The following is a 23,992-nucleotide window of genomic DNA, read 5'->3' as shown; positions in this document are numbered from 1 at the left end:
GGCATTTCTGTCACTGAAGGTGTCAAAGCTCTTATTTATTGTATTGACACTCAATTATAGGTCTTGACCCCCACTCCATGCCCTCTACACCCTGAACAAACAGCAACGGAAACACTTCTGTTTTGGAAAGTCTTTTCTGTAGGTTATTACCAGTGGTGGCACATGGTTATACTGTATGAGCTCCAAGCAGAAAACCCTCATATTCTTGCCATGTTAAGATCTCATTGTTAAAAGTTGGCTATGTTCGCAAGCTCCTGCAGTGTACAGTGTACATAGAATGTCCAGGCACAGTGAGTTCCTGCCCTGAAGAATTTGGTGCCTGAGGCACAGGGAAATAAAGTAACTTGTTGGTGTTATGAACCCGCTGAAACATTTTGGATGGATGGATATACCTGTATGAATGTAATTGTTGATTTTAAGCAATATTTTGGTTTATGCTTAGGAAGCTATTTCTAATGTTTAGTTTTTTCAGAGAGCCCCAGCACACAGATTGTTGAAGGTCTTCATGCTGAGTTTGTATGATGACCACTAAAATGTAGTAATAATCCGAGGTGAAACTAGGCATAACCAGATTAGGCATTGGGACTGTCTATTCATTCCAAGGCAACGGCCCCAGTCCTCCCTGCGCGCGTGCAGAGACTACAGCCGCGATCAGCGGTCTGTAGGGAAGAGCGCGAGGGGCACGGCCATTACGGGGCATATCTGCCCTGCTATTGGCTGCACGCCACCACATGACCGCGGCACGGGAAGACAAAATTCTTGACTACCGGAGACTCAGCCTAAGGCACTGAAGTCCGAACAAATCCATTATGATATGAAGATCAGGCAAAGGACCCAGTTATTGGGTGAGATAAGATACTGTCGCTGCAGGAGCTTGCGAACATAGCCAACTTTTAACAATGAGATCTTAACATGGCAAGAATATGAGGGTTTTCTGCTTGGAGCTCATACAGTATAAACCATGTGCCACCACTGGTAATAACCTACAGAAAAGACTTTCCAAAACAGAAGTGTTTCCGTTGCTGTTTGTTCAGGGTGTAGAGGCATGGAGTGGGGGTCAAGACCTATAATTGAGTGTCAATACAATAAATAAGAGCTTTGACACCTTCAGTGACAGAAATGCCAACAACGCAGAGTAGAGTAGCATGCGGCTGGCACTTCTGCTAGTGAAGGAATAAGGCAAGGAAACGTGTGTAGTCATTCACTATTATATTCAGTCATTACACTCCACAATATTCATTTTAATAGATGTGGGATGCAAAAACAAACACCTAATTAATACGAAGGGCCAGCTCGCACGCACCTAAAGCAGTGACATATCACACAGGGAAATTAGGTCTAATTAATACTCGGTATAATCTGTGTATTTTGCGTACTTTTTTTTTTTTTTTTTTAATGATCACCTTACTCTCAGTACTGAGAGCTACCATTAGTACAATTTAAGTAAATTCGAATAAAATACGCAAAAAATTCCAGGTACCTGTGGTGAGTCAGATAATAGCTAGGTAAAATTATATGAAATAATTATATGGTGTGAGACCTTGAACAAAGAACATGACTAAAGGGAATATTAAACTTGCTGTTCATAATTTTACAAATCACAGTCTACATTACCGTTTTGCGCTGAGGTTATTATTCTACTTGGGAATTGTTTAGGATTTCACGGGAAACTGTTGTCTGGTGTTACCAGTTCTAGAGAGTGTAAACATAACCCCTTTAGTCTGGAAATATGTATCTACCAGGTACTGTAGGATAATCGGTGGGTTACAGAGGCAATCCAAGCGGCGCATACATTTCTTTTTTTTCTTTAATATTCCACCTTTGATTACCTTTAATGAAAACGAATGATCCAAGCTGCCGAATGATTCGTTCTCCCGTGATCGATCAGCAAAGATCCTGCTTCCCAGGGTTCGCTAAATGCTGCTTTTCAGTTTCAATTAATCCTTCAGTCAGTGTAACTCAACGGCTACAATGTATTCTTATATTAATAAGGTAACATTATCTACTGTTGCTGTTTGCAGCTCAAACTGCTGGGAATATTGGCAACAACTTATCACAAACAGGAAAGCGTTGGAAAGGTCTTGCACTGCTGGGGAGATGTGCTAAAGCCTGCTATAGAAATCAATGGATGCTCACTATCTTAAAACTCATTAAAAATGAAATTGAGTTTAATTTTCTTTTTAAATGTAATACATATCGAATACTACAGAATTCATTTATTTAAAAAAAAAACGTCAGATATTGCATGTATTGTCTCTTTAACATGCATGCAGTGTGACTCAGAAACCATTGATTTGACAGTTTTACTGGTAAAGAGAGTTAGGTACAGTACCCCAAATTGTAGCAACGAGTTAAAGTAAGAAATGTATTAAGAACGCAGTTCCACTCAGTCAAATCAGACATGATTTTATATACAGATATCCTTTCTTTGCTTTTTCAACTACAGTATATACTGTAATATAGTGTGACCAAGGAGGCTGCGAGGTGGCTCCCCTCTCCCCCGCCCCGAACCCACATGGAATGTACGAATAACGACAGAGACCGGATCTGGAGGTATAAAAGGCCGCGGCTATTTATTTTATAACACATAACTAATGGGGTAAATGCCACTCACTGTCAGAGTGCTCCTTTAAAGGAGAGGGAGGGGACGGTCAGCCGGTCCTTGAACCGCTGACCCCCGTGCCCCCTTATGGCCGGGCCACTGTGACCCGCCCATTGTCGCGAGAGGGCTCCCGGAAGTAATGTCTAAATGACCCTGCCCACTCGCCACTCCCCTCGGGGCTTAAATAGCCTAGCTCCCAATCTGGCAAGAACAAACACCTACAGATGCAGCCAAACTGAATGGACTGCAGGGACCCCAGCTGTGTTTATCCTATGGGCCATTAGGAATCTCACAGAAATGTTGAGGCAATTACCGGGATAAAGAATCGTCAATGTTATTTGCAACCCCCGGTACGTGACGCGCTCTGAAAGCTATGTTCAGGTGTAGACATGAGAGCACGTAGCTACGCAACATCCCCTAAACCAGGGGGGAACGTGAACAAAGTTATTCATCGCTTCTACCACCCCATGTTGTCAGTCCAGAAGGTCACTTCCCTGTTCGCAAACAAATGTCCCCATAGACGCACCGCAACCAGCAAAGGAAAAAGTTCCAGGAACGTTAAGTTTCTGATGAGTTGAGACTCGTGCCAGTGTATCGGCCACAGTTCCGCGCACCACGCATCGTTGAAATAGGTCCCAAACCCTACTGACCCTGCCCCGTCCGTGAACAGCTGCAGCTCTACGTTCCGAGTTGGATGTCCCCACCACAATGTCCAACCGTTATACTTCTCTAGGAAGTCCAGGAAGACCGCCAAGTCCTTGCGGATCTCGGTGGAGACCTGAATAAAATGATTCGGATGCCTAATTCCCATTGTGGCTGCTGCTAGGCACCTGGAAAAAACCCTCCCCACCGGCATGATCTGCGTCGCAAACACCAGACGGCTCAACAGCGATTGAAAATGATTCAGCGAGGTCTTTCTCAAGCCAGCAAACTCCTGCAGCAGTTCTTTTAGAGCCATCAGATTTTCAGGCGGGAGCCTGTACTCCATCCTCTCTGAGTCAATCACAATTCCCAGGAAGCTAAGGACTGTTGTTGACCACACAGTCTTCTCGTTGGCCAGCGGGACCCCGAACTCATGCGCCATGGCAGGAATTTCAAACAGCCACCTTGCAAATAAGTCCGGTTCCACAGGGCCCACGAAGAAGAAATCGTCCAAGTAGTGCATGCACCCTGCAGCTTGCACCCTCTTATGCACCACCCTTTCAAAAAACGTGCTAAAAGTTTCAAAGTAGAAACATGATAGTGCGCAGCCCATAGGCAGGCACAAGTCAATGAAGTGTTGCCTGTCACCTAAGAAGAAACACTCGGGGTGCACCGGCAACAGCCGGAATGCGGACTTAATGCCAGCCTTCGCCAGCAATGAACCCTTTGCCCATTCTACCCACTAGTGTCGCTGCCTGATCGAAATTCGCATAGCTACGGAGCACAAGTCACGATTGATGACATCGTTGACCAATGCGCCTTCCGGGTGGGAAAGGTGTTGGATCAACCTAAACGCCTCTGCCTCCCTCTTGGGAACCACCCTTAGAGGGGAAATCCTCAAGCTGAGAAGAGGGGGGGGGGGGCAGCGAATGGACAGCAAATCTGTCCTTTATGTCCCGTGACATCTTACCCTTTTTTTACAGCCATTTTCTCCCTTAATTTAATGTCGTAGGTCCACCAACCCATCCCGTTGTGCCTCTGGTGGGCTTGCCCAATCATATCCATGTATTTAAATAGGGATGAAAATAAGAGGGGAGCTGTCTCCCTGATCTCCCCCACTAAGATCCTAAACGCACGAGACCGGTAAATGTGTGCGGGAAGAGACGTTTTTCAATGTCATCTTTCCTCGCGTCCCCTTTCTTAGATGATCGAGCCAGCGCTTCCCTATAATCAGGGAGCAATGATAGAAGCTACACATATTTAATGTCATTTTCTCAGTAGACAACAAACGTACATTTTGGTAGAAAGTATATCTCAATTGATGTTTATTGACCTAAACTTTCAAAATTACGAGGGACTTTGAGCAGATCACTTTTAAAGTGGACAGTCAACTAAATCTGTGGCAAACTGCTCTGTTTTGGGTGACAGTAATGGCTCAACAGCATACAACTGTGTTGCAATAAAACCATTTTTTGGTATTCACACAGAACTATTTTGTAATATATTTGAAATCATCATCTTCAGCCCATTGTGGATGCACTGCTGGATAAAGGCCTCTCAAATATTCTTCCAGTTGCAGCCTCTCTTCTTCACATCACTCCAGCACATTTTCTGATTTCATCCTCCCATCTTACTTTTGGTCACCATCTTGGTCTTTTCATTTCCCTTGGAATCCAGTCGAGTACCATCTTTCTCTAATGATGGCAATTTCTTCTTGCAGTAGTTCAGTCCCACTGCCATTTTAATTTATTCACCCTTGTGTAATGTCACAGACTCTTTGTTTGGTTTCAAACCTATTCATTTCTTTCCTGTATCTACGAGTAATACCCAGTATGCATCTCTACATACTTCTGTGAGTAGTCTAAAGCTTCTAAATTATCTTTGCATTTAGGGCCCACGTTTCACGTCCATACATGAGCACAGGCAAAATACACTGGTCGAAAACTTTCCTCGAGGCACAGTGGAAGGTTCCCTTGTTTGTTCCAAATGCGCTCCATCTCATCTTCATATTCCACTTGATTTAATTCAAAAGGTTTCCATCCATTGTTACCTGCCGGTCAAGGTAGACATAGTCTTCGGCTTCTTCTAGCTCTATTCTATTTATTTCAATGTTTGCACAGTTGACACATTGGTTGAACATCACTTTACTCTTGCTTTGATTCATATGTAGGCCCACTATTTTACTTGCTTCAGTGAGTTTCCCGGTTTGTTGCTGTACTGTAGGTCTTCTGCACTTGTGGCAAAAATAACAATGTTATCTACAAATTGCAGGCGAGTCAAATATTGACCATTGATTTGATTCCTTTTTTCTCCCAATATAATGTTTTGAACAATTTTTCAAGTGTTGCTGTAAAAAGCTTGGTGACATGGTATCTCCCTGTACTCCTTTGCTGCCCCTTATCTTGCTTGGAACTTCATGTAGTCCAGCGGTACGCAAAGTGTGGGGCACGCCCCACAGGGGGCAGGAGATTTGTCGGGGGGGGGGGTCGCGGGCGGTTGCAGAGGTCCCGCGCTCTTCCCCCAGGCATTTAAATGAAATGCCAGGGGATCGGGTGAGGCCTCTGCAACAATAAAACTTACCGGGATTCAGACGCTGTGACGCATCTCCTTGGCAACAAGGTGTCAAATTATGCTGCGGGTCACGTGACCCGGAGCGTCATTTGATGCAGATACCAGGTAGGAGGGGGGCGCGAGCTCCGGAGCAGGCAGACAGGGGGGCCCAGCAGTAAAAGTTTGCGCTCCCCTGATGTAGTCTAATGGTTGATGTGGCATTCTCGTAAATGTTCTTATGTAAACATACGCTGCTTCAACACTGTCTTCTTAAAGCATTTAAAACCGGTGATGCATAGACAAAATCAAATGCCTTTTCATAATCTACTAATCCTAAAGTAAGTAGTAGATTATTCCGTATTCATTACTTTGAAAAATAATTTCTTGTTTGTCTTGAATGTGGTCCATTGTTTTGTATCCACTGCGAATCCCACTTGTCCTCTAGTCCAGGGTGTGTTGCCGCCGATTAGTAAGTATCTTCATAAACATCTTGTAAATTATTGGTAGTAGACGGATTTGTCTGTAGTTTTTGAAGTCTTCTTTGTTGCCATTCTTGTGGATGAGGATGACTATCGCATTTCTCCATGGTTCTGGAATTTTCTGGTTCTTGAAGCAGAAGAGTTGTGCAAGGATTTTCTCTACTTCTTCCCTAGCGTCTTTCAATATTTCAGTTATAATTCCATCTTCCTCAAGGCCTTCACATTCTTCAGGGATTGTATTGCCTTTGCCACTTCTTCTGGAGGAACACATGGTACAGCACATCAATGGTGGTTTCTTCTCACTTTGCCTCTGCTGTATTATATCCTGTCATATGGGTTCCCTTACAATTTCATATAAAAGTCCTCAACTCTCTTTGTGATAAGTGCACATTATTTTATTGTTGATTCATTGTCTTGTTTGAGTGCAATGATTAGCTCCTTCCCAATCATTAATCGCTTCTCCATACACTTTAACCTTTTTATTATGTTCGATAGTCTTCCTCACAAAAACAGTTACATTTTCTTACATCTTCAGTTATGCGTTTTCGAATCGTCATGCACAGCTCTGTATATTCAATTATTGTTCTTGCGTATCAGATATTTTCTTATCTGTTTTTTTTTGTTAGCATTTCCTCCAGTTATTTTCTGCGCTTTCAACTATAATCTTCAGAAGTTAAAGTGTTCCCATGCATTTCGAGCACGCTGAAGCGATTTTTCAGCTCCAGTTGAAATTCCCTGCTGCTATTCTTGAGGTTTTTTATGTTGATTGTTTTGGGGTTTTTTTTTAATCAGTTTTCTTCTTTCCATCTTCGCATTCAGATGTAATTTCCAGCAAACCAATCGATGATCACTCCTTGTGTCAAAACAGTTAAGGATTGTGCAGTTTTCCATCATGTGTTTCTTGTTAGCTAGAATTTAGTCAATTTAATTCTTGATTCCATTGGGTCCTTTATGTCCATTTTCTATTTGGATTCTTCTTAAAGAATGAATTCATGATGCAGAAGTTTTCACGTTCTACAAATTCTACCAATCTGTCGCCACGGTCATTCCATTTGCCGTAACCATACTTTCCAACTGATGCTTTGTCTTTCTGTTTGGCACCAATTTTGGAATTGAAATGCCCCATTATGATCTTGAGGTGCTCATTCCTTTGTTGTTAAGTTGGTTGATTTCATGGTAGAAGTCTTCTGCTTCATTGTCTTTGTTACTTGATGTTGGAGCATCCACTTGGGATTATTTGAAGCCTGTATCTTTTGTCAACTGAATGACAATTCTGGCTGACCATTCTGATGAGCTTTCATACTCCACAATGTTGTTTCCCATCTTTTGTTAACGATGAAGCCTACATCACTGATTCTTCCATTTGCTATACCTCTGTAATATAATAGTTATCAGCTTTTGAGCTCAATGAGGCCTTCGTCTTTTATTCTTACATCACTAAGGCCAACAATATCCCATTTCATCTTTTCAAGTTGGTCTTCTAGTTCATGTACAGTAGTGCTGCTTCACTGGAGAGAGTCCGGCAATTGTAGGTAGCCAGATATAGATGAGCATGAGAGCTTTTGTTTACCCTACGGGGATTCTTAGCACCCTCTGCCTTCATGTCTTCTTCCTGAACGCTGTCAAGTCAGGGACAATCCAGCCTTGGGAGAGTGAAGGTGATTGATTTTTGGTGTATTCTATATTTGGGGATTGAGGCCTTACTTGCCATGTCGACCTCATTTGCATGTTGGCAAGTACCTTTCCCACTTTAGCCTGAGATATTGTTCATGTAATATATTATATTATATAAATGGGCCATGTTAATTAAGCGGCGCTATTCAATAGGGCGTCTTTTGCCACCAGAAAGTATTTTAAGGAATAGCATCAGTTAGGGCCATTGTCTTTGACAAGCACCTAAAGTGCCATAGCACAGTATCTGATTTTTAGCAAATCACAGTCCACATAGGGAATGAAGAGCAAATCAACCGTTATCTTTATTCACCACTAGATGGCAATAGTGCTCTACACAACCTTGTTCTTAAAGTGGTGGTGGAAATTTGGCTGAATTCCAAATAACACCTGTTTACATGTCCCTTAAAGTCATATGAATCCCGTTTTTAACTATGTTGTAGAACTGGATATTGTTTCATATGGTAAAACATCTTGTGACTCAAAGCTGAAGCCTCTCTAAGCGATAATAATGCAGAAATTACTTTTCGTTATTATTTTGTGTTGGACAAGTAACAATTTGATAAGAGAATCAAGCAGTTATTTCATTTGGATGTTCATTGAGCCACTTGTCTTACACCATTAATTCTATCCTTTCCCAACAGCTAAACGGTTTGTTCTTGGAGTTATCCAGGTGGGCAAATGGCCACAATAAATACTAAAATACTAGGTCTCATAGTAGAGCCCCAACATTTTGAATCTTTATATAGAATGTCTATAAAAAAAAGTCTTACATATCAAAAACAGTATGTTCATTTAAATTGATAGTAGGTAAATATTTTGCAAAAGATATATAGTATATATGTATAAAATATGTATCCTTATTTTAATGTGAGCTTCACAATGAACTGCGTAGCATGTGAATGAAAATGCTTAAAGGGTTACCATCACATTTGTAATTGACACCCTAATAAAGACCATTAATATATATGATTAAAGTATATACAATACCATGTAATTTGAAAAATGTTGGTTGGTGTATCAACCAATGAAGGAACAGACTTAGTGAATCCTAGGCTTGCGCTGCAATGTGTTTTTACTTGCAATCAAGGGAATATACAAAGGTTTATCAGTGTTCCGTTGAGTGGTTTGATGCACTGTAAAAAGTCTTATCTTCACTAATGAAACCGCTTGATGAACAATACACCTCTGTCAAGTGGCCACTCAATAGTCCACTTTAGATTGTTGGATAGACACTTGGTTTTGAATCATAAATCTCCATTAAACAGAATCCATTGCATTCAGTACTTTTTCTCTGCCCAGCTAGCCAGGTACCCAAACACGAGAGTGATTGAATTAAACTTAAACATTTCCTTAACTTCTTTGCACTTACCATGCCCAGCCTTCTCAAGGAACTGAGCAGGAAAAAATGGATTATGCGCTCAATAACAAAAGGAGAGTTATCCGATTGGTACAGCTTTGGGCTGCTTTGTATGGAGATTTATTACGGGAGGATGAGGTGGCCATGGCTTTTCTGGAGGTAAGTCAACATTTTTTTATTTGCCTTTGTTTTTAGATCAGGGTGTCTGAATTATACACATACATTTTCAAGGATGTCAAATATATTTGGACTGCACATAACCCAGGTATTGTTCTTTCAGCTGTCAACATAATAGTCAGTTGTGATGTATCCCTTCTACCGACTCCGCCAGGGTGGGATCATTAAGCACTTTACTAGTGGAGAGACTGAAACTCATTTTCCTGCAAAGTGAGATCTTCTACTAGTAAAGATGTTAAAGTCCACCTGAAGACTAAGGTCCCTTATTCAATATGTGTTGCGGACACTCCTCCATATCAGGGAAACCCCTGAGCTGCATTCACTAATAAAGTACAGTATAAGCAGTCTTAGGTAGAACTGTGTTTGTCCTATAATGTAACTACAAAACACCTCACATGCTTCAATAATAGATTGGCTATCCCTATAGTCCAGATGCAAAATACATTTTTCCTGCCTTGCCTTCAAATACTTTTGGACAAGCTACCCGCCTATCTAAACAAACTCCTCACCTCTACCCACGCAGCACTTAGCACCTTAGATCTGACTCCAAAAGACTGTTCACGGTCCCAGGGTTCAACAAAGAATCCGGCCGCTCCTCCTTCTCTTACCGTGCACCACATGTCTGGAACAACCTACCAGAGACTCTCAAAACAGCCTCTAGTTTAACTCATTTCAAGACTTCAGCTGTCTTACATTTTAATTTCGTCTGTAACTGTTACATATGCCTATATTATATATATATATATATATATATATATATATACAAATGTAAATACAACTGTATGCTCATGTGCATGTCTTAGGCAGGTCTGCAACCCCGCCTTTCCCCATTATCACCCAGCACACAGCACTTCCACTGCAGCAAGGGATTCTGGGAAATGACATGCAAATGAGCACACAGTGCCACTTTTTGCTTCAAAAACTATTTTTAACATGGTTCCCTATAGGATATGTACATATATACATACACACACATACACACACATATATATTTATTTATATTATCTCTAACTGTCCATAAAATGTCTGTAAATTGAATGTATAACTTATGGGCATTTAATGTTACCATGTATTTGTCATCATAACTCTGTGCCCAGGACATACTTGAAAACGAGCGGTTTACTCTCAATGTATTTCCTAGTAAAACATTTTTATAAATAAAAATATAAAATGTTGAACTCAACATCAAGCACACTTGAAATATTTGAAATGTGTCTGCACAATTTTCAAACCCCTCTTTAAATTAAAAGATGACTATTTATTAATAAAAGATATCATAATGGCACACCAAAATTATGAATCTAGTTTACTAATCCTACCAACGCCTCTTCTTAAAGTATATTGCACACATTGCTGATCATTTATTATATCAGTTAACATTTGTGCGAATATAAAAATATATTCCAGTCTTTAAAAAATTAAATGAAAATCTTTTATACCATGTACAATATTTGGGGATGTCGGAAGAAAAACAATTGGACTAAAAGAATAGCAGAGCTAATTGATAAATGTGTTGCTTCCCCAAAAATGTGATTTCAACTTTAGAATATGAGGAAGGTGTGGATTTAAAATAGTCTCAAATAGTCACATTTTAGTTAATCTATAGGAGAAACCTAGTAGTGTATATCTTTACTGACAAACGTGTTGTTTCATAGAGTACGATTCAACTAATAGGTTAAAAAAAATACATATCTTTTTAATTTTATTTAAAGATCCAGATATATTTCTGCAGCTATCCATATGCTAATACTAAAGAAATCCAATACACTAAGAAATATGTCTGATACACTTTAAAACCCCTATTAAAAGGGTATGATAGAAAAAAGGCATTGTCTTCATTAATACCGCTGCAGATTCTGTGCAGAGAATAAGAGGGGATTATCTGTTTGCACAATAACATTACACATTGGTTAGAAATGACTCTTCTAGCACAGGCGGCTTCAAACTCACACAGGACCCCTGGCTGTGAATGCTTTCGGAACAAAATGGAAAATATAACAAATTTTGCCTCTGTAGTTATTAACAGAAATAAATATATATATATATATATATATATATATATATATATATATATATATATATACAGTGTTCGACAATTGTATACATTTACTCGCCCGGGGCGGGTGGATTTAACCCCCGGGCGAGTAACTATTGGCCCAAGCAGCACACGTGTTTTTTTTTTAAATTCCCCCGTTCGCGCTGAAATTTCCCTGCTCGCGCTGAAATTTCCCTGCTCGCGCTGAAAAAAAAAAAAAAAAAAAAGCTCCCCTACCTGACTCCTGATTGGCGCGCGCTCCAGGCTTTGTGGGCGCGCGGTCAGGCTCTATATGAGCCCGCCCCCAACGAGCGGCCATTCTGCCTGGAGCTCTGTTGGAGGGTAAGTACTCTCCATGCTGCGGCCCCTCTGCTCCTTCCCTGCGATCCCCCTGGTCCACACATGGCTCCCTACTCCCCACCGCGGAAGCTCTCCTGTCCCCTGCTCCTGTCCCATTCCCCTGCTCCTGTCCCCTCCTCCTGTCCCCTGCTCCTGTCCCCTGCTCCTGTCCCCTGCTCCTGTCCCCTGTCCCCTCCTCCTGCTCCCTTTCCCTCTTCCTGCTCCTGTCCCCTTCCCCTCGATCCACCGATCGATGTCAGGGGCGGGAGGTCCCCGCTGCTGCAGCCCGGTTGGCTTGCGGGGGGGGGGGCTCGGCCCTCACCACGTGCCTCCCATGCGTCCCCTACCTTCATGATGGCGCAGCCGCCGCATGAGGTGGGGGGATGTCGGCCTGCCCCCCCCCCCCCCCGCCACGAGCATCATGCCGCCGCGGGCTGGGGGGGAAGAAGCAGCCTGCAGCTTGGCCAGGCACTGTGACATGCCGGCGAGGGGAGCAGGGCAGTGGCGGCCACGGCGGGGCTGACTGTCACCTGGGGCGCCCAGTGGGGGATACCTCGCCACGTGCCTCCCACCCACCCTGCTGATTGGGGGGGGGATGTCGGCCTGCCCCCCACACGAGCGGGAGATGAGCGCGGGTGGGTGGGGGATTTGCGTGGTGCTGGTCGCGGCCTTTCCTCCCCTGTGTGTGTGTGAGAATGTGTATGTGTGTGTGTGTGGGAGAATGTGTGTGTGTGTGTGTGAATGAATGAATGTATGTGTGTATGGGAGTATGTGTATGTGTGTGACACCAGAGGTCCCCCCCAGTCAGTAACCCCCTCCCAGTCAGTAACCTTCCCCCCAGTCAGTCAGTCACCCCCCCCTGTCAGTCACCCCCCAGTCAGTGTCAGTCACCCCCCAACCCCAGTCAGTGTCAGTCACCCCCCACCCCCAGTCAGTGTCAGTCACCCCCCACACCCAGTCAGTGTCAGTCACCCCCCCACCCCCAGTCAGTGTCAGTCACCCCCCCACCCCCAGTCAGTGTCAGTCACCCCCCACCCCCAGTCAGTGTCAGTCACCCCCCCACCCCCAGTCAGTGTCAGTCACCCCCCCACCCCCAGTCAGTGTCAGTCACCCCCCCACCCCCAGTCAGTGTCAGTCACCCCCCCACCCCCAGTCAGTGTCAGTCACCCCCCCACCCCCAGTCAGTGTCAGTCACCCCCCCCACCCCCCAGTCAGTGTCAGTCACCCCCCCACCCCCAGTCAGTGTCAGTCACCCCCCACCCCCAGTCAGTGTCAGTCACCCCCCCACCCCCAGTCAGTGTCAGTCACCCCCCCACCCCCAGTCAGTGTCAGTCACCCCCCCACCCCCAGTCAGTGTCAGTCACCCCCCCACCCCCAGTCAGTGTCAGTCACCCCCCCACCCCCAGTCAGTGTCAGTCACCCCCCCCACCCCCAGTCAGTGTCAGTCACCCCCCACCCCCAGTCAGTGTCAGTCACTCACCCACCCAGTCACCCCTGCCCCACCCAGCCACTCACCCAGCAAACCACTCAACCAGCCAGTCACTCACCCAGCCTCTCTCTCTGTGTATCACCCACCCTTTGTGTGTGTCACCCACCGTTTCTCTCCTCTCTCCCCCCCACACACTCTCTCTCCCCCCCACACTCTCTCTCTCCCCCCCACACTCTCTCTCCCCCCCACACGCTCTCTCTCCCCCCCACATGCTCTCTCTCCCCCCCACACTCTCTCTCTCCCACACACTCTCTCTCTCTCTCTCTCCCCCACACACTCTCTCTCCCCCACACTTTCTCTCTCTCCCCCCCACTCTCTCTCTCTCCCCCCCACTCTCTCTCTCTCCCCCCCACACTCTCTCTTTCCCCAACACTCTCTCTCCCCCACACTCTCTCTCCCTCTCTCCCCCACACACTCTCTCTCTCCCCCACACACTCTCTCTCTCCCCCACACTCGCTCTCTCCCCCCCACTCTCTCTCTCCCCCCCACACTCTCTCTCTCCCCCCCACACTCTCTCTCTCTCCCCCACACTCTCTCTCCCTCTCTCCCCCACACTCGCTCTCTCTCTCCCCCACACTCTCTCTCCCTCTCTCCCCCACACTCTCTCTCCCTCTCTCCCCCACACTCTCTCTCCCTCTCTCCCCCACACTCTCTCTCCCTCTCCCCCACACTCTCTCTCTCCCCCCCACTCTCTCTCCCCCCCCACTCTCTCTCTCTCCCCCATACTCTCTCTCTCTCTCTCTCCCCCACACTCTCTCTCCCTCTCTCCCCCACACTCTCTCTCCCTCTCTCCCCCACACTCTCTCTCCCTCTCTCCCCCACACTCTCTCCCTCTCTCCCCCACACTCTCTCTCCCTCTATCCCCCACACTCTCTCTCCCTCTATCCCCCACACTCTCTCTCCCTCTATCCCCCACCCTCTCTCCCCCACACTCTCTCTCCCTCTCTCCCCAACACTCTCTCTCCCTCTTCCCCACACTCTCTCTCTCTCTCTCTCCCCCACACTCTCTCTCTCTGTCACTCACACACTCTCTCTCTCTGTCACTCACACTCTGGATCTCTTATTTACCCTACCTTAACTGCCCTATACTACACCGAAATCTTAACTACCCTATACTGCTTTCTTCCAGATCTGGCTCAAGCTTCACACGGAAGACATGGGAACCCCCCCTAACCCAGAAGACAGGTAATGAACACCTCCCCAATGTATAACATTGCGGGAATGAGCGTACCTGGACATTGAGGGACTGCGGATCAGGTAAGATCCCAGGTGGGATTGCTGCTTTAGATATTGTGAAGCGGGGACATCCAGACATTGGTTAAGGGGTTCAGGAAACTAGTCATTCACACCTGGCTTTTATTTCTAGATCCGACATTTACACACACACATGTAACAAGGACTAATTGTAGTATAATGTAATACAATAAATACATTTATGTCAAAAACGAATGTTGTTCTGACTAGGAATTTATTAAATGTATTTTATTTATATATTTTATTTTAAAGCGGGGTTGGGGGCGGGACTAGGGGCAGGACTAGGGGCGGGGTTGGGGGCGGGACTAGGTGGCGAGTAGATTTTTTGGTTGGGCGAGTAGCTTTTTGGGTGATTTGTCGAACACTATATATATATATAGATATATATATATATATATACACACACACAACACACAACACACAACACACACACAGCAACATAACATTTGACAACAAATAGGAAAAAGGACACATTAGATGTGTAAACCTTTTCTTATCTGTTGTAAAAGCTCAGACTTTATTTGATTGTTGGTTTTCTTTCATATTTCGGATAGCCTAACTGCAGGTCTATCCCAAGCATGTTTAAATGCCCTTACTGTATCAGCCTCTACAACCCCTATGGTACCTTTATATAAAAATGAAATGTTTATTTCACATGTACTAACAGGTGTATTAAGTCCAGCAGATTATCACCCACAGTATTTAATAGACATGCCGATGAATGAATTTCCATGGATACCAGTGCAGAGTTTGTGGAAATGTGTATCCACTAGGAGAATTTGTACATTTTCTCCCATCTTTCATTATAAACCTTTTATAAATGTCAATAAGTTGCAATTTTCTTAAGACACTTTACTATACCATGGTTTTCAACTAAAAATATACATAATGATCGTCGTGATAAGTGGGCAAGTAATTTAGATGCATGATTTTTACACAGAACATGGATTTTACAGGTCTGTCTCTATGAAATGTAGAAGTACCCTGCAATTACACTGCCCATGCCTGTTATTAGAGGGAAAGAATAATCATTTTACATAGCAATTGTAGGCAACACCCTTTACATCTACAAGCTCGTTCACTATTAACCAATTACAAGTTGTACTTATTTTATCTTTCTATGGAAGGGTGAATGTGGAATGGACTGGACACTGGTGTTTGATCTTCAGCTTCGCATTGACGCTATATCTCCTATAGTCCCTTACGTAACAGTTAGAGGGGATGAGCAATAATTAGTTCTTCATGTTAAATCAAATGCACCTTCACACATTGCTTTGCTTGACCTACACTCCAGTATGATTGTGACCTATTATCCGTTTCATTGCCATTAGATGTTATCGACCCCGTTAACACAACGCATTGCGTTATCTCTAGCGCGTTATTGTACAAAAGCGCTATAGCAACCAATGGTTCGGGGAGATTATATACCCATTATTTTGCATTATTACTGGGGTAATAACTTCTGCTACATCTATATATTTAAAATAACTATATTTATGGGTGTCATTAAAGATGGAGCTGCAATACCTTTGCAGTGTTCTAGGTATTCCTGTGGCATTATGTTACCATTTGCACCCAACTGAAGCAATATATTGTCTGCATTCCAATCTACATACTACAGTACAACTGCCATTTAGAGTACAGCTTTCTGAAGCAATATTAAACAGGTAGTAAGATATGAACTAACACTACAAACATCAGATAATGTAAATATAGTTACATAGTAGATGAGGTGGAAAAAAGACATGTTCATCAAGTTCAACCTATGCTAAATTTAGATGACAGATATGTATCCTATATTTGTATTTACAGTATATTGATACAGAGGAAGGCAAACAAAAACCCCAGGGAAATATCATCTAATAATATCTCATAAGGGGGAAAATAAATTATTTCCTGACTCCAAATATTGGCAATCAGATACTCCATGGATGTACATCCTTCCCCTGTATACCTTTCCTTTCTAAAAAGATGTCCAACCTTTTTTTGTTAAATATATCTATTGTATCTGCCATCACAGTCTCGAATAACAAATTTGAACTGCCATGTTTAATTCCCTGTCAAATATAATAATAATAACTTTATTTCATATAGCGCTTTTCTCCCAATGGGACTCAAAGTGCTTCACAATTACAGTATAGTGCGCTGTACGTGGCACATAGGATTGTTATAGACAAAGTCCCAGCCCAGATGAGTTTACAATCTAGGTTTTTGGTGCCTGAGGCACAGGGAGATAAAGTGACTTGCCCAAGATCACAAGGAGCCGAGACCGGGAATTGAACCAGGCTCCCCTGAATCAAACTCTGTGTCTTTACTTACTGAGACACTCCGGCTAAATTGCACTGCAGCTTTAAAGAGAATCATTTATACCCATCATATGTACAGTAGATACTATACCATGTATTAAAATGCATACCTGTACTGTCCATAGGAATTTTATGTATCCGTATCCGACGACACGAGAACAATTGCAGCTCTGAAGGAGCAGCTACCTGAACTAGAAAGGACCGTGAAACAAATGTAAGGAGTATCTTTGTTCTGCATGCTTATGATTAACAGATCCGCCTGTTTAGCAAAGCAGCAAACTGCATAGGAAATCAATGCTGAAATCATTTGCGGCCAGTTCACAACGCTTAAGGGGAAGTGTTTTCCATGTCTGTATTTCCAGGCTGGATTGTTTCTGATGTTTGATTGGTATCCTAGAGATTTCCAAGCACACTCTGCATTATATGGAACACAGAAGGGCGATATCACAGTGCGGCGTATTTGGTTTATTCATACAAGTTCCCATTCTATTTCGATATCATATCTCTTATATAGAACACTACTGCAAATCCACATCATTAAATGGAAACTATTTGCCTGCTAAGATCGTAAGAAACACTCTATTAAATGTGCTTTCTGGTCTCCTGTGGCAAACAAATGTAACCTTCCAAGAGCCCACACTTGAAATGTAGATTCCTCTTTGGCTATGCTAATAATTTCATTTGGACTCAAATGAGCAATCAAAATTGCTTACCAAAAGTCTTCCGTAGCACTATGGTGGTTCTGCTAAAATGTTGGCCGAGTGAGAGGCTTCTACAGACTTCCACAGCATGAAACTCCAGAAGGACCCAAATGAATATTGTTCTTACTGATTTTGACAATTACTTTATTGAAGAAATAGCAATGAAATAATTCAAGTGCCTTTTTTCGCAAGTTCAGATTTGCAGAAAATAAGGGACTCGTTATTTCATTAATTCAACACCAATCTTTAACATTTTCACGGCTAGACGTGATTTCGGGTTTAGATCAACCACATTGCTATTGATGTAGCAAAGTTAAAGAAATGTGCTTTAATGTAAGAGAAATATTGTATCGTTTGAATTAACCTCTATGCGAAAAACCTAGTCCAGCAGTGCACTGGGAAATGATGATCTCTGGTTGTTATTTTTGTAGTGAGAACACATACTGTATTGTGTGTGTTATAGAATAAAAGGTAAAATAGCCCTATGTTAAATGCTTGCCCTAAATTTCACTACCCCGTTGCCATTTATAATTGCATTTTATTTTAGCTGGACTCATTTGTGGAAGTCGTGCACGTGAAGTCTTCATCACTGAATGTTACAAAATACACTGGTTTGAAATAAACAGCCAACAAATTGTTTTCTAGAGATTGTGGACCATATTGACTAAGCCGTCTTCTGCCATTAGACACCTTGCAGTGCTGGAAGACACCTTCCAGACCATTGGCGAGGATTCACCATGCACTGATGCAGGGTGTCGCACCCCAATCCACTGGTAATATCCCCTCCAGTCAATGGCAGTTAAAGGCAGATCGGGGTATGATATCCTCCATCGGCACTTAGTGAGTCCCAACCATTGACTTCAATGGGCTGTAAACTGTCTTCCGTCGCCTGAAGGTGTCCTATAGCCGAAGACTGCTTAGTAAGTATAGGCTTTAGCCCCATATTTACCAAGGGTGCTAATCCATAAAACACCTTCCGGTGCTGGAAGGTCATTCAGGTGAGCGCTGGAAGTCAATGTGCTGTGAGGGGCTTCTGATGCTGGAAGGAGTGTTATGGAATAGAATCGGTTACTAAATATGGGTTTATAATCTTTTCGGATATCGGAGGTTTTACAGATAGAAGCTTTGGGAATATGTATATCCCTTAGTGACAGTAAATGCATGTATATTTATATTCTCAGCCATACAACGTATTGTTGTGTCCCAACCTACACCATGTGAAAAAGAGCATGTTGCAGTGTATGTCAAACCTACAACTGTTCTGCCCTTCTTGGCTTCACTTCTATCACTTCTATTTTACAGCTCTGAAGATGCAAAGGGGCAACAAAAGAAGGTAAATGAAACACTGTCATAATGTTATAATGACCTTAGTAATAACATGTACAAGTCATTTTATACAAAATGTACAGTAGCTGAAATGCAAAACCGACCTTACTATTGCCATCTACCATTATCTACTACATGTTACAATATCAAATGTGTGTATGTGTGTGATATGTATTTATATTCATTCATGTGAACGTACGGTGAGATTTATGTATAATACATGTGTATGTATGTAATATGTATTTATATTCATGTATAATACGACTATTAGAATTACCAGTTACAACCAAGTGTGTGTGATTGTTCCTACAGTCCAGATTTCTGGTGCTGAAATTTCAGTCCTGAAATTTGGTGATTTGTACCACTTCTATGGTGAGTATAAACACCGTTGGCCATGGTGCATAACCCTCATGAGAATTCACTAAAGATGTTATGCCAGAGCAATCACAAAGAAACGTCCACTTGTGACATCCCGGTGTAGAAAACGCAATGTCAAATTTCCAAATGCCAAAAACAAGGGCTGTTGAAGTTGCCCTGCAGAACTTATCCACTAACTTCATTCACCGAAGGGACATCAACCACTGAAAACCTGCTATACTGTTAGCATCCAGTGTGCCCGGGCCAATCACTTCTCACAAGACAGGCGTAATTGGCATTTAGTGAGACTATTATAAAATATAGGGAACTTCTATTACCTATATCAGTTACGCCAAAATATGATCCCCGCTATTTTATTCATTGTAAACATAACTGATCGATGTGACCTGTTTGTTCCTGTACTTTTCTCAACAGCACAAAGTCCTTTTACGGCAGTTTAGTACAGGCGATGAAAGACTACAAAAGCGTCAGCTAATAAGAAGCACCGATGAAAGTAGGCACCTACACTTTTAAACATATTTCAAATGCAGGCCCGCATATGAAGTCAGACGGTTAAATTTCTTTGGGGGGCCCTCTGAATTAGGGAATGTTTGTCCAAGTGTTTTCTTTACCTTTATCCCACCCTTTCCTTGTTAGGGAACCAGTAAAGTAGCGAGGAGGAGGGCTCTGGCTGTACAAGCAGTTGCTGATCAGGAGCAGCCAGAGGAAATCAACCCCCTCCCAAGCCTAACTTGAAAAAATACCTCAAGGTGTCAGCTTTGGGTAAGAAGGTTACAAATTACCCCAGCTGAGACCTCTCGCGTTGGTCCTAGGAGGGGATTGCCCCTTTAAACTTTGCACGATTCAATGTAGAGAAAACAGAACAGTGTTGGGGTGTTTTTATCTGTGTGAATTCCAGGGCTTCTAAGAGAGTTGGCGATGACATTTGCAGCTGGGTGCTTTTGTTATTCCAAACCCATTACTTTTTTTTAGCCGGGGCGGGCGAATGTTATACACATTGTAGTTGCTAAGGTCAAAGCGTAAAAGAAATACAGGAAGAAAATCGGTTGGTTAAATTGTTGTTTAAAGTGGTCCGAAACTATTTTTTTTTTTTTAAAAGAGGGCTCCCAGTTTGTTTTGCGTTCATTTATTTCTAAACGGTGTTTCTTTCAGCAACACACAGCTACAACACACAGCTCCCAAAGTATGCACCGGCCTATTATAAAGGAAGGGCTTTCACTCATCTCAGCGTGACCCAGGAATAACCGTGTTCACTCTACATCTTTGAAAAATTACGACTCCGCAAAAAAGCACCACTAACCTCTATTAGTACATGCATTTTAAATAGTAACCTCGTTTTCTAAAGTTGTGCTATAGGGGGAAAAAAATACAAATCGAAAAGTATTCGTAATAATGGAAGACGCTTTGAATAGAGTCGTGGGCGTCAGAGTCTCCAGGAAGCCCAACTGGGGCAAAAACTCAGCAATTGAAAGTAATGTGGCGAATGTGGAGATTTTTTAGTAGTCTTGAAATTGATTGACCCTGTCTTAATGGGTTTCATAAACAGGTTTTTTTCCTTTGACAAATCTGATCGCTTTTATGCCCTAGTTTTGTTTGGTTTAGCAACCCAGAGCACCCACTGGAGCCATTAACACAGACTTCTTAAAACATCAGTGGTATTTCACAACTTGTACAATAAAACTCTCACTAGCTCAAAAGTCCTACAAGTGACTGCTGTAAATTAGATTTGCAAAATTGTTCTATTTTTGTTCTATTGCACGTGCTGTCATTTGTAAGATTCTAAATGTAAGAATGGATTAAAAATGGTACTCAAGATGCTAAACCTGCATTGTCTTGTATGATGATTTCTGTTTTTAATAGTTCTTTTCAAGGTATATTGCATTGATCACACCTATACCACTATCCGCGTGCAAGTTGCTGCTTCAGTAAAAGAAGTGTTGTCTGCAGTAGCTGATAAGCTGGGCTCCGGGGAAGGCTTGATACTTGTAAAGATCAGTTCTGCAGGAGGTACTGTTTTCCTATCATTTCTCCCACTCATAAAAAATAATTTAAAAAACCCCAAGGTTAAACACACAAATAGCACTGGCTTTATAAAAACGTTTGGGATAATTTCAGTTGATTACAACCAACAGCAAAATCCCCCGCTGAGTAAATAGTGCAAGCTGGGTGCTGTAAGTAGACTTTTACAGGAGACGGCTGCAGTGCGGCCTTATAGGGTAACAGTGCTGCCATTTCCCCAAATATTACCGAAAATGAGCAGCTAGTACTGTGCCGTAATAAGACTATTCAATTGGAAAACAATGGTACGGTTCCCTTGTCCTCAGGTTATTTTCCAGATGACTTCAGAAAGCCGTTTAACAAGTACGGGTAATTATACATAGGATGATAATTATCCAGATGAACATGTTTGGCTTTACAAAAAAAAAAAAAAAAACAATTCTGTAGTGGGTGACAGTGTATTGAGAAGCAATGTACTGTACGTAGGCGTTTCTTAGTGCAACTGGGTTAGGAAACGAAAGCCAGTAAATAGTAAACATCTCTCTGTTTGTGTTTGCAGTGTTAAGTTTCTCTTTTGAACATGTACGGTATATTGAAGGTCCAATCTCTCTGCTCTACTCTAATAAAAGATTTTCCTTAGCTTTTGAAATGGCATCTCTCCACATTTGCTCCTGGCCCTTCTGTAAACCATGCTATATACCGTAGAAAAGGCAATGCTGCCTGGGATAGAACAACATGGCGGTCGGAACCAGATAACATTTTAATTTTGGTCGCAATCTCACTGGCCTCCCTTGAAAGGGAAGAGACCATATTCCGTGAGAATGCGATAAGCAGAGAATTCTGGGAAAAGAGTCTCTCCGAAAGCGTTGCAATTCATAAAACTAAAATGGTTTATAACCCAGTAGATTAGTAGCATTTATAAGTGTACACTTTTTCATAGGTTTTTTTTTTTTTGGTGGGATTGTACCTCTGGAAGTTTGAATTACATTTAGTGTGAACTACACATCTTAAAAATATTTTTAGTCTTACATACAATCTTATTTTATTGAAACGGACACATACTATGGAGAATACATTCTAACTTGTTTAATGCCTGTCTTGTTAGAGGCGTCTGCACACATAGCTTTGCAATAGGTTTCGTTATTCTCACCACAAAGCACCTAAATATTCTCTTACATACAGTGACCAATAAAACCATCATACATAATAAAAACCATTCTGTTCAATCTTTTATATTTATGTTATCTTTGTATTAGTTAAAACACTAGTACCTCTAAGAAAACACAATTTTAAAAAAAAACAGAAATGTGAGATGCAAAGCACTTTCTCAACATTGTGTAGTGTTTAGATTTGTAGTGAGATTTGTGGAAGGATATAAAACGTTAAACTAAAGCAGGGGAAACGCACCCTTATTACCAGCGTAACCATGGCAACCTCCATGCTTAGAAAAAAATAAGTCAACGTTCAAATGTAACAATCACTAGGACATTAGGCCACATGTTCACCAATATATTAAAACAGCCAAGAAGCGAATAAAAAAAATAAATGATAAATCGTATGTTGCATACATTTTCTAACAATCAAGAAAAAGAGACTGGTTGTTTAATGACTATAATATATATAGATATACACACACACACACACACACACACACACACACACACACACACACACACACACACACACACACACACACACACACACACACACACCACACACACACACACACACACACACACACACACACACACACACCTCTGTGTGTGTGTGTGTATATAAATGTTGTTTGGCGGGGGGAGATGGAAATTGAACTTGTTAACCCCCTCACTGTTAGAGGAAAGGATTGCATTGTTTCGCCAGCCTCAGTAGCTGCAAAGGGATCACCATGTGAAAAGCAAGAAAGTCACTTTCCAAGCTAAAATACCATATTTAGGCCTTCCCGCAGCCAGACTGTTACACTGTTCATATACTTCCCAATACCTGTGGTCAGGAAAAAAACTACCTGCCTCTTTATCTGCAGAGAAAGTGGTGTTGAAACCAAATGATGTGTCCGTGTTTACAACCCTCAGTGTAAATGGCCGCTTGTTTGCCAGCCCGCGAGACCAGTTTGATTCTTTGGTATGTATATATTTCCTAGATTGATGAATGGGGCAGTTTCTTTGTGTTTGGGAACTTATTTTGCTCTCTCTCCTCTCTTTCTAACAGACCACGGTTATATAAGGCTGACTCAGTGTCATTTCCTGTCAGATCATTTCAGAACAAAATGGTGTCCTATTTCCTGTATGTCCTTTTTCCTCTTTGACTTCAGCTGTGGCCACGTCCTGACAGCCATACAGTACTCTGTTTACTTAAAGCGGCAATCCAAGCCGACGGATATATATATATATATATATATATATATATTTGAAGCAGGGGGTCTCCGGAGATGAACTCTGTTAATTTTAGCTCTGGGGATCCCCCGCTGCCACAGATATACTTGCCTCCGAAGTAGGTGCCTGAAGCCACTCCTGCCTATATGGGATTGCCCATTTCCTGTTCAAAATACTCTTTACTTACAAGTCACCAACAGAATATATTAGATCAGGGGTAGCTAACTGCAGTCCTCAAGAACTACCAACAGGTCAGGTGTTCAGGATATCCCTGTTTTAGCACGGGTGGCTCAGTCTTTGACCTGTGCTGAAACAG

General features: G+C 42.5%; 1 protein-coding gene across 8 annotated transcripts in view; it reads left to right on the top strand.

Annotated features, from left to right (window-relative positions):
- RAPGEF4 (Rap guanine nucleotide exchange factor 4) overlaps positions 1-23,992 on the top strand; it is a 206,554-nt gene that overhangs the window by 160,033 nt on the left and 22,529 nt on the right. For 7 of the 8 annotated variants that reach the window (XM_075609051.1, XM_075609052.1, XM_075609053.1 and 4 more), the window contains 6 exons: positions 9,313-9,463; positions 17,030-17,118; positions 18,908-18,938; positions 19,724-19,802; positions 21,170-21,316; positions 23,328-23,425. In XM_075609051.1, coding sequence (XP_075465166.1) covers positions 9,313-9,463; positions 17,030-17,118; positions 18,908-18,938; positions 19,724-19,802; positions 21,170-21,316; positions 23,328-23,425 — 595 coding nt within the window. Of the gene's footprint in view, positions 1-9,312; positions 9,464-17,029; positions 17,119-18,907; positions 18,939-19,723; positions 19,803-20,461; positions 21,143-21,169; positions 21,317-23,327; positions 23,426-23,992 lie in introns of those variants that run through there. The other variant, XM_075609059.1, reaches the window with a different exon arrangement.

This window comes from Ascaphus truei, chromosome 7 (genome assembly GCF_040206685.1).
Source record: "Ascaphus truei isolate aAscTru1 chromosome 7, aAscTru1.hap1, whole genome shotgun sequence".
Lineage (NCBI taxonomy): Eukaryota > Metazoa > Chordata > Amphibia > Anura > Ascaphidae > Ascaphus > Ascaphus truei.
The sequence above is the reverse complement of the archived record's forward strand: the minus strand, read 5'-3'. Positions and strand labels throughout refer to the sequence as shown.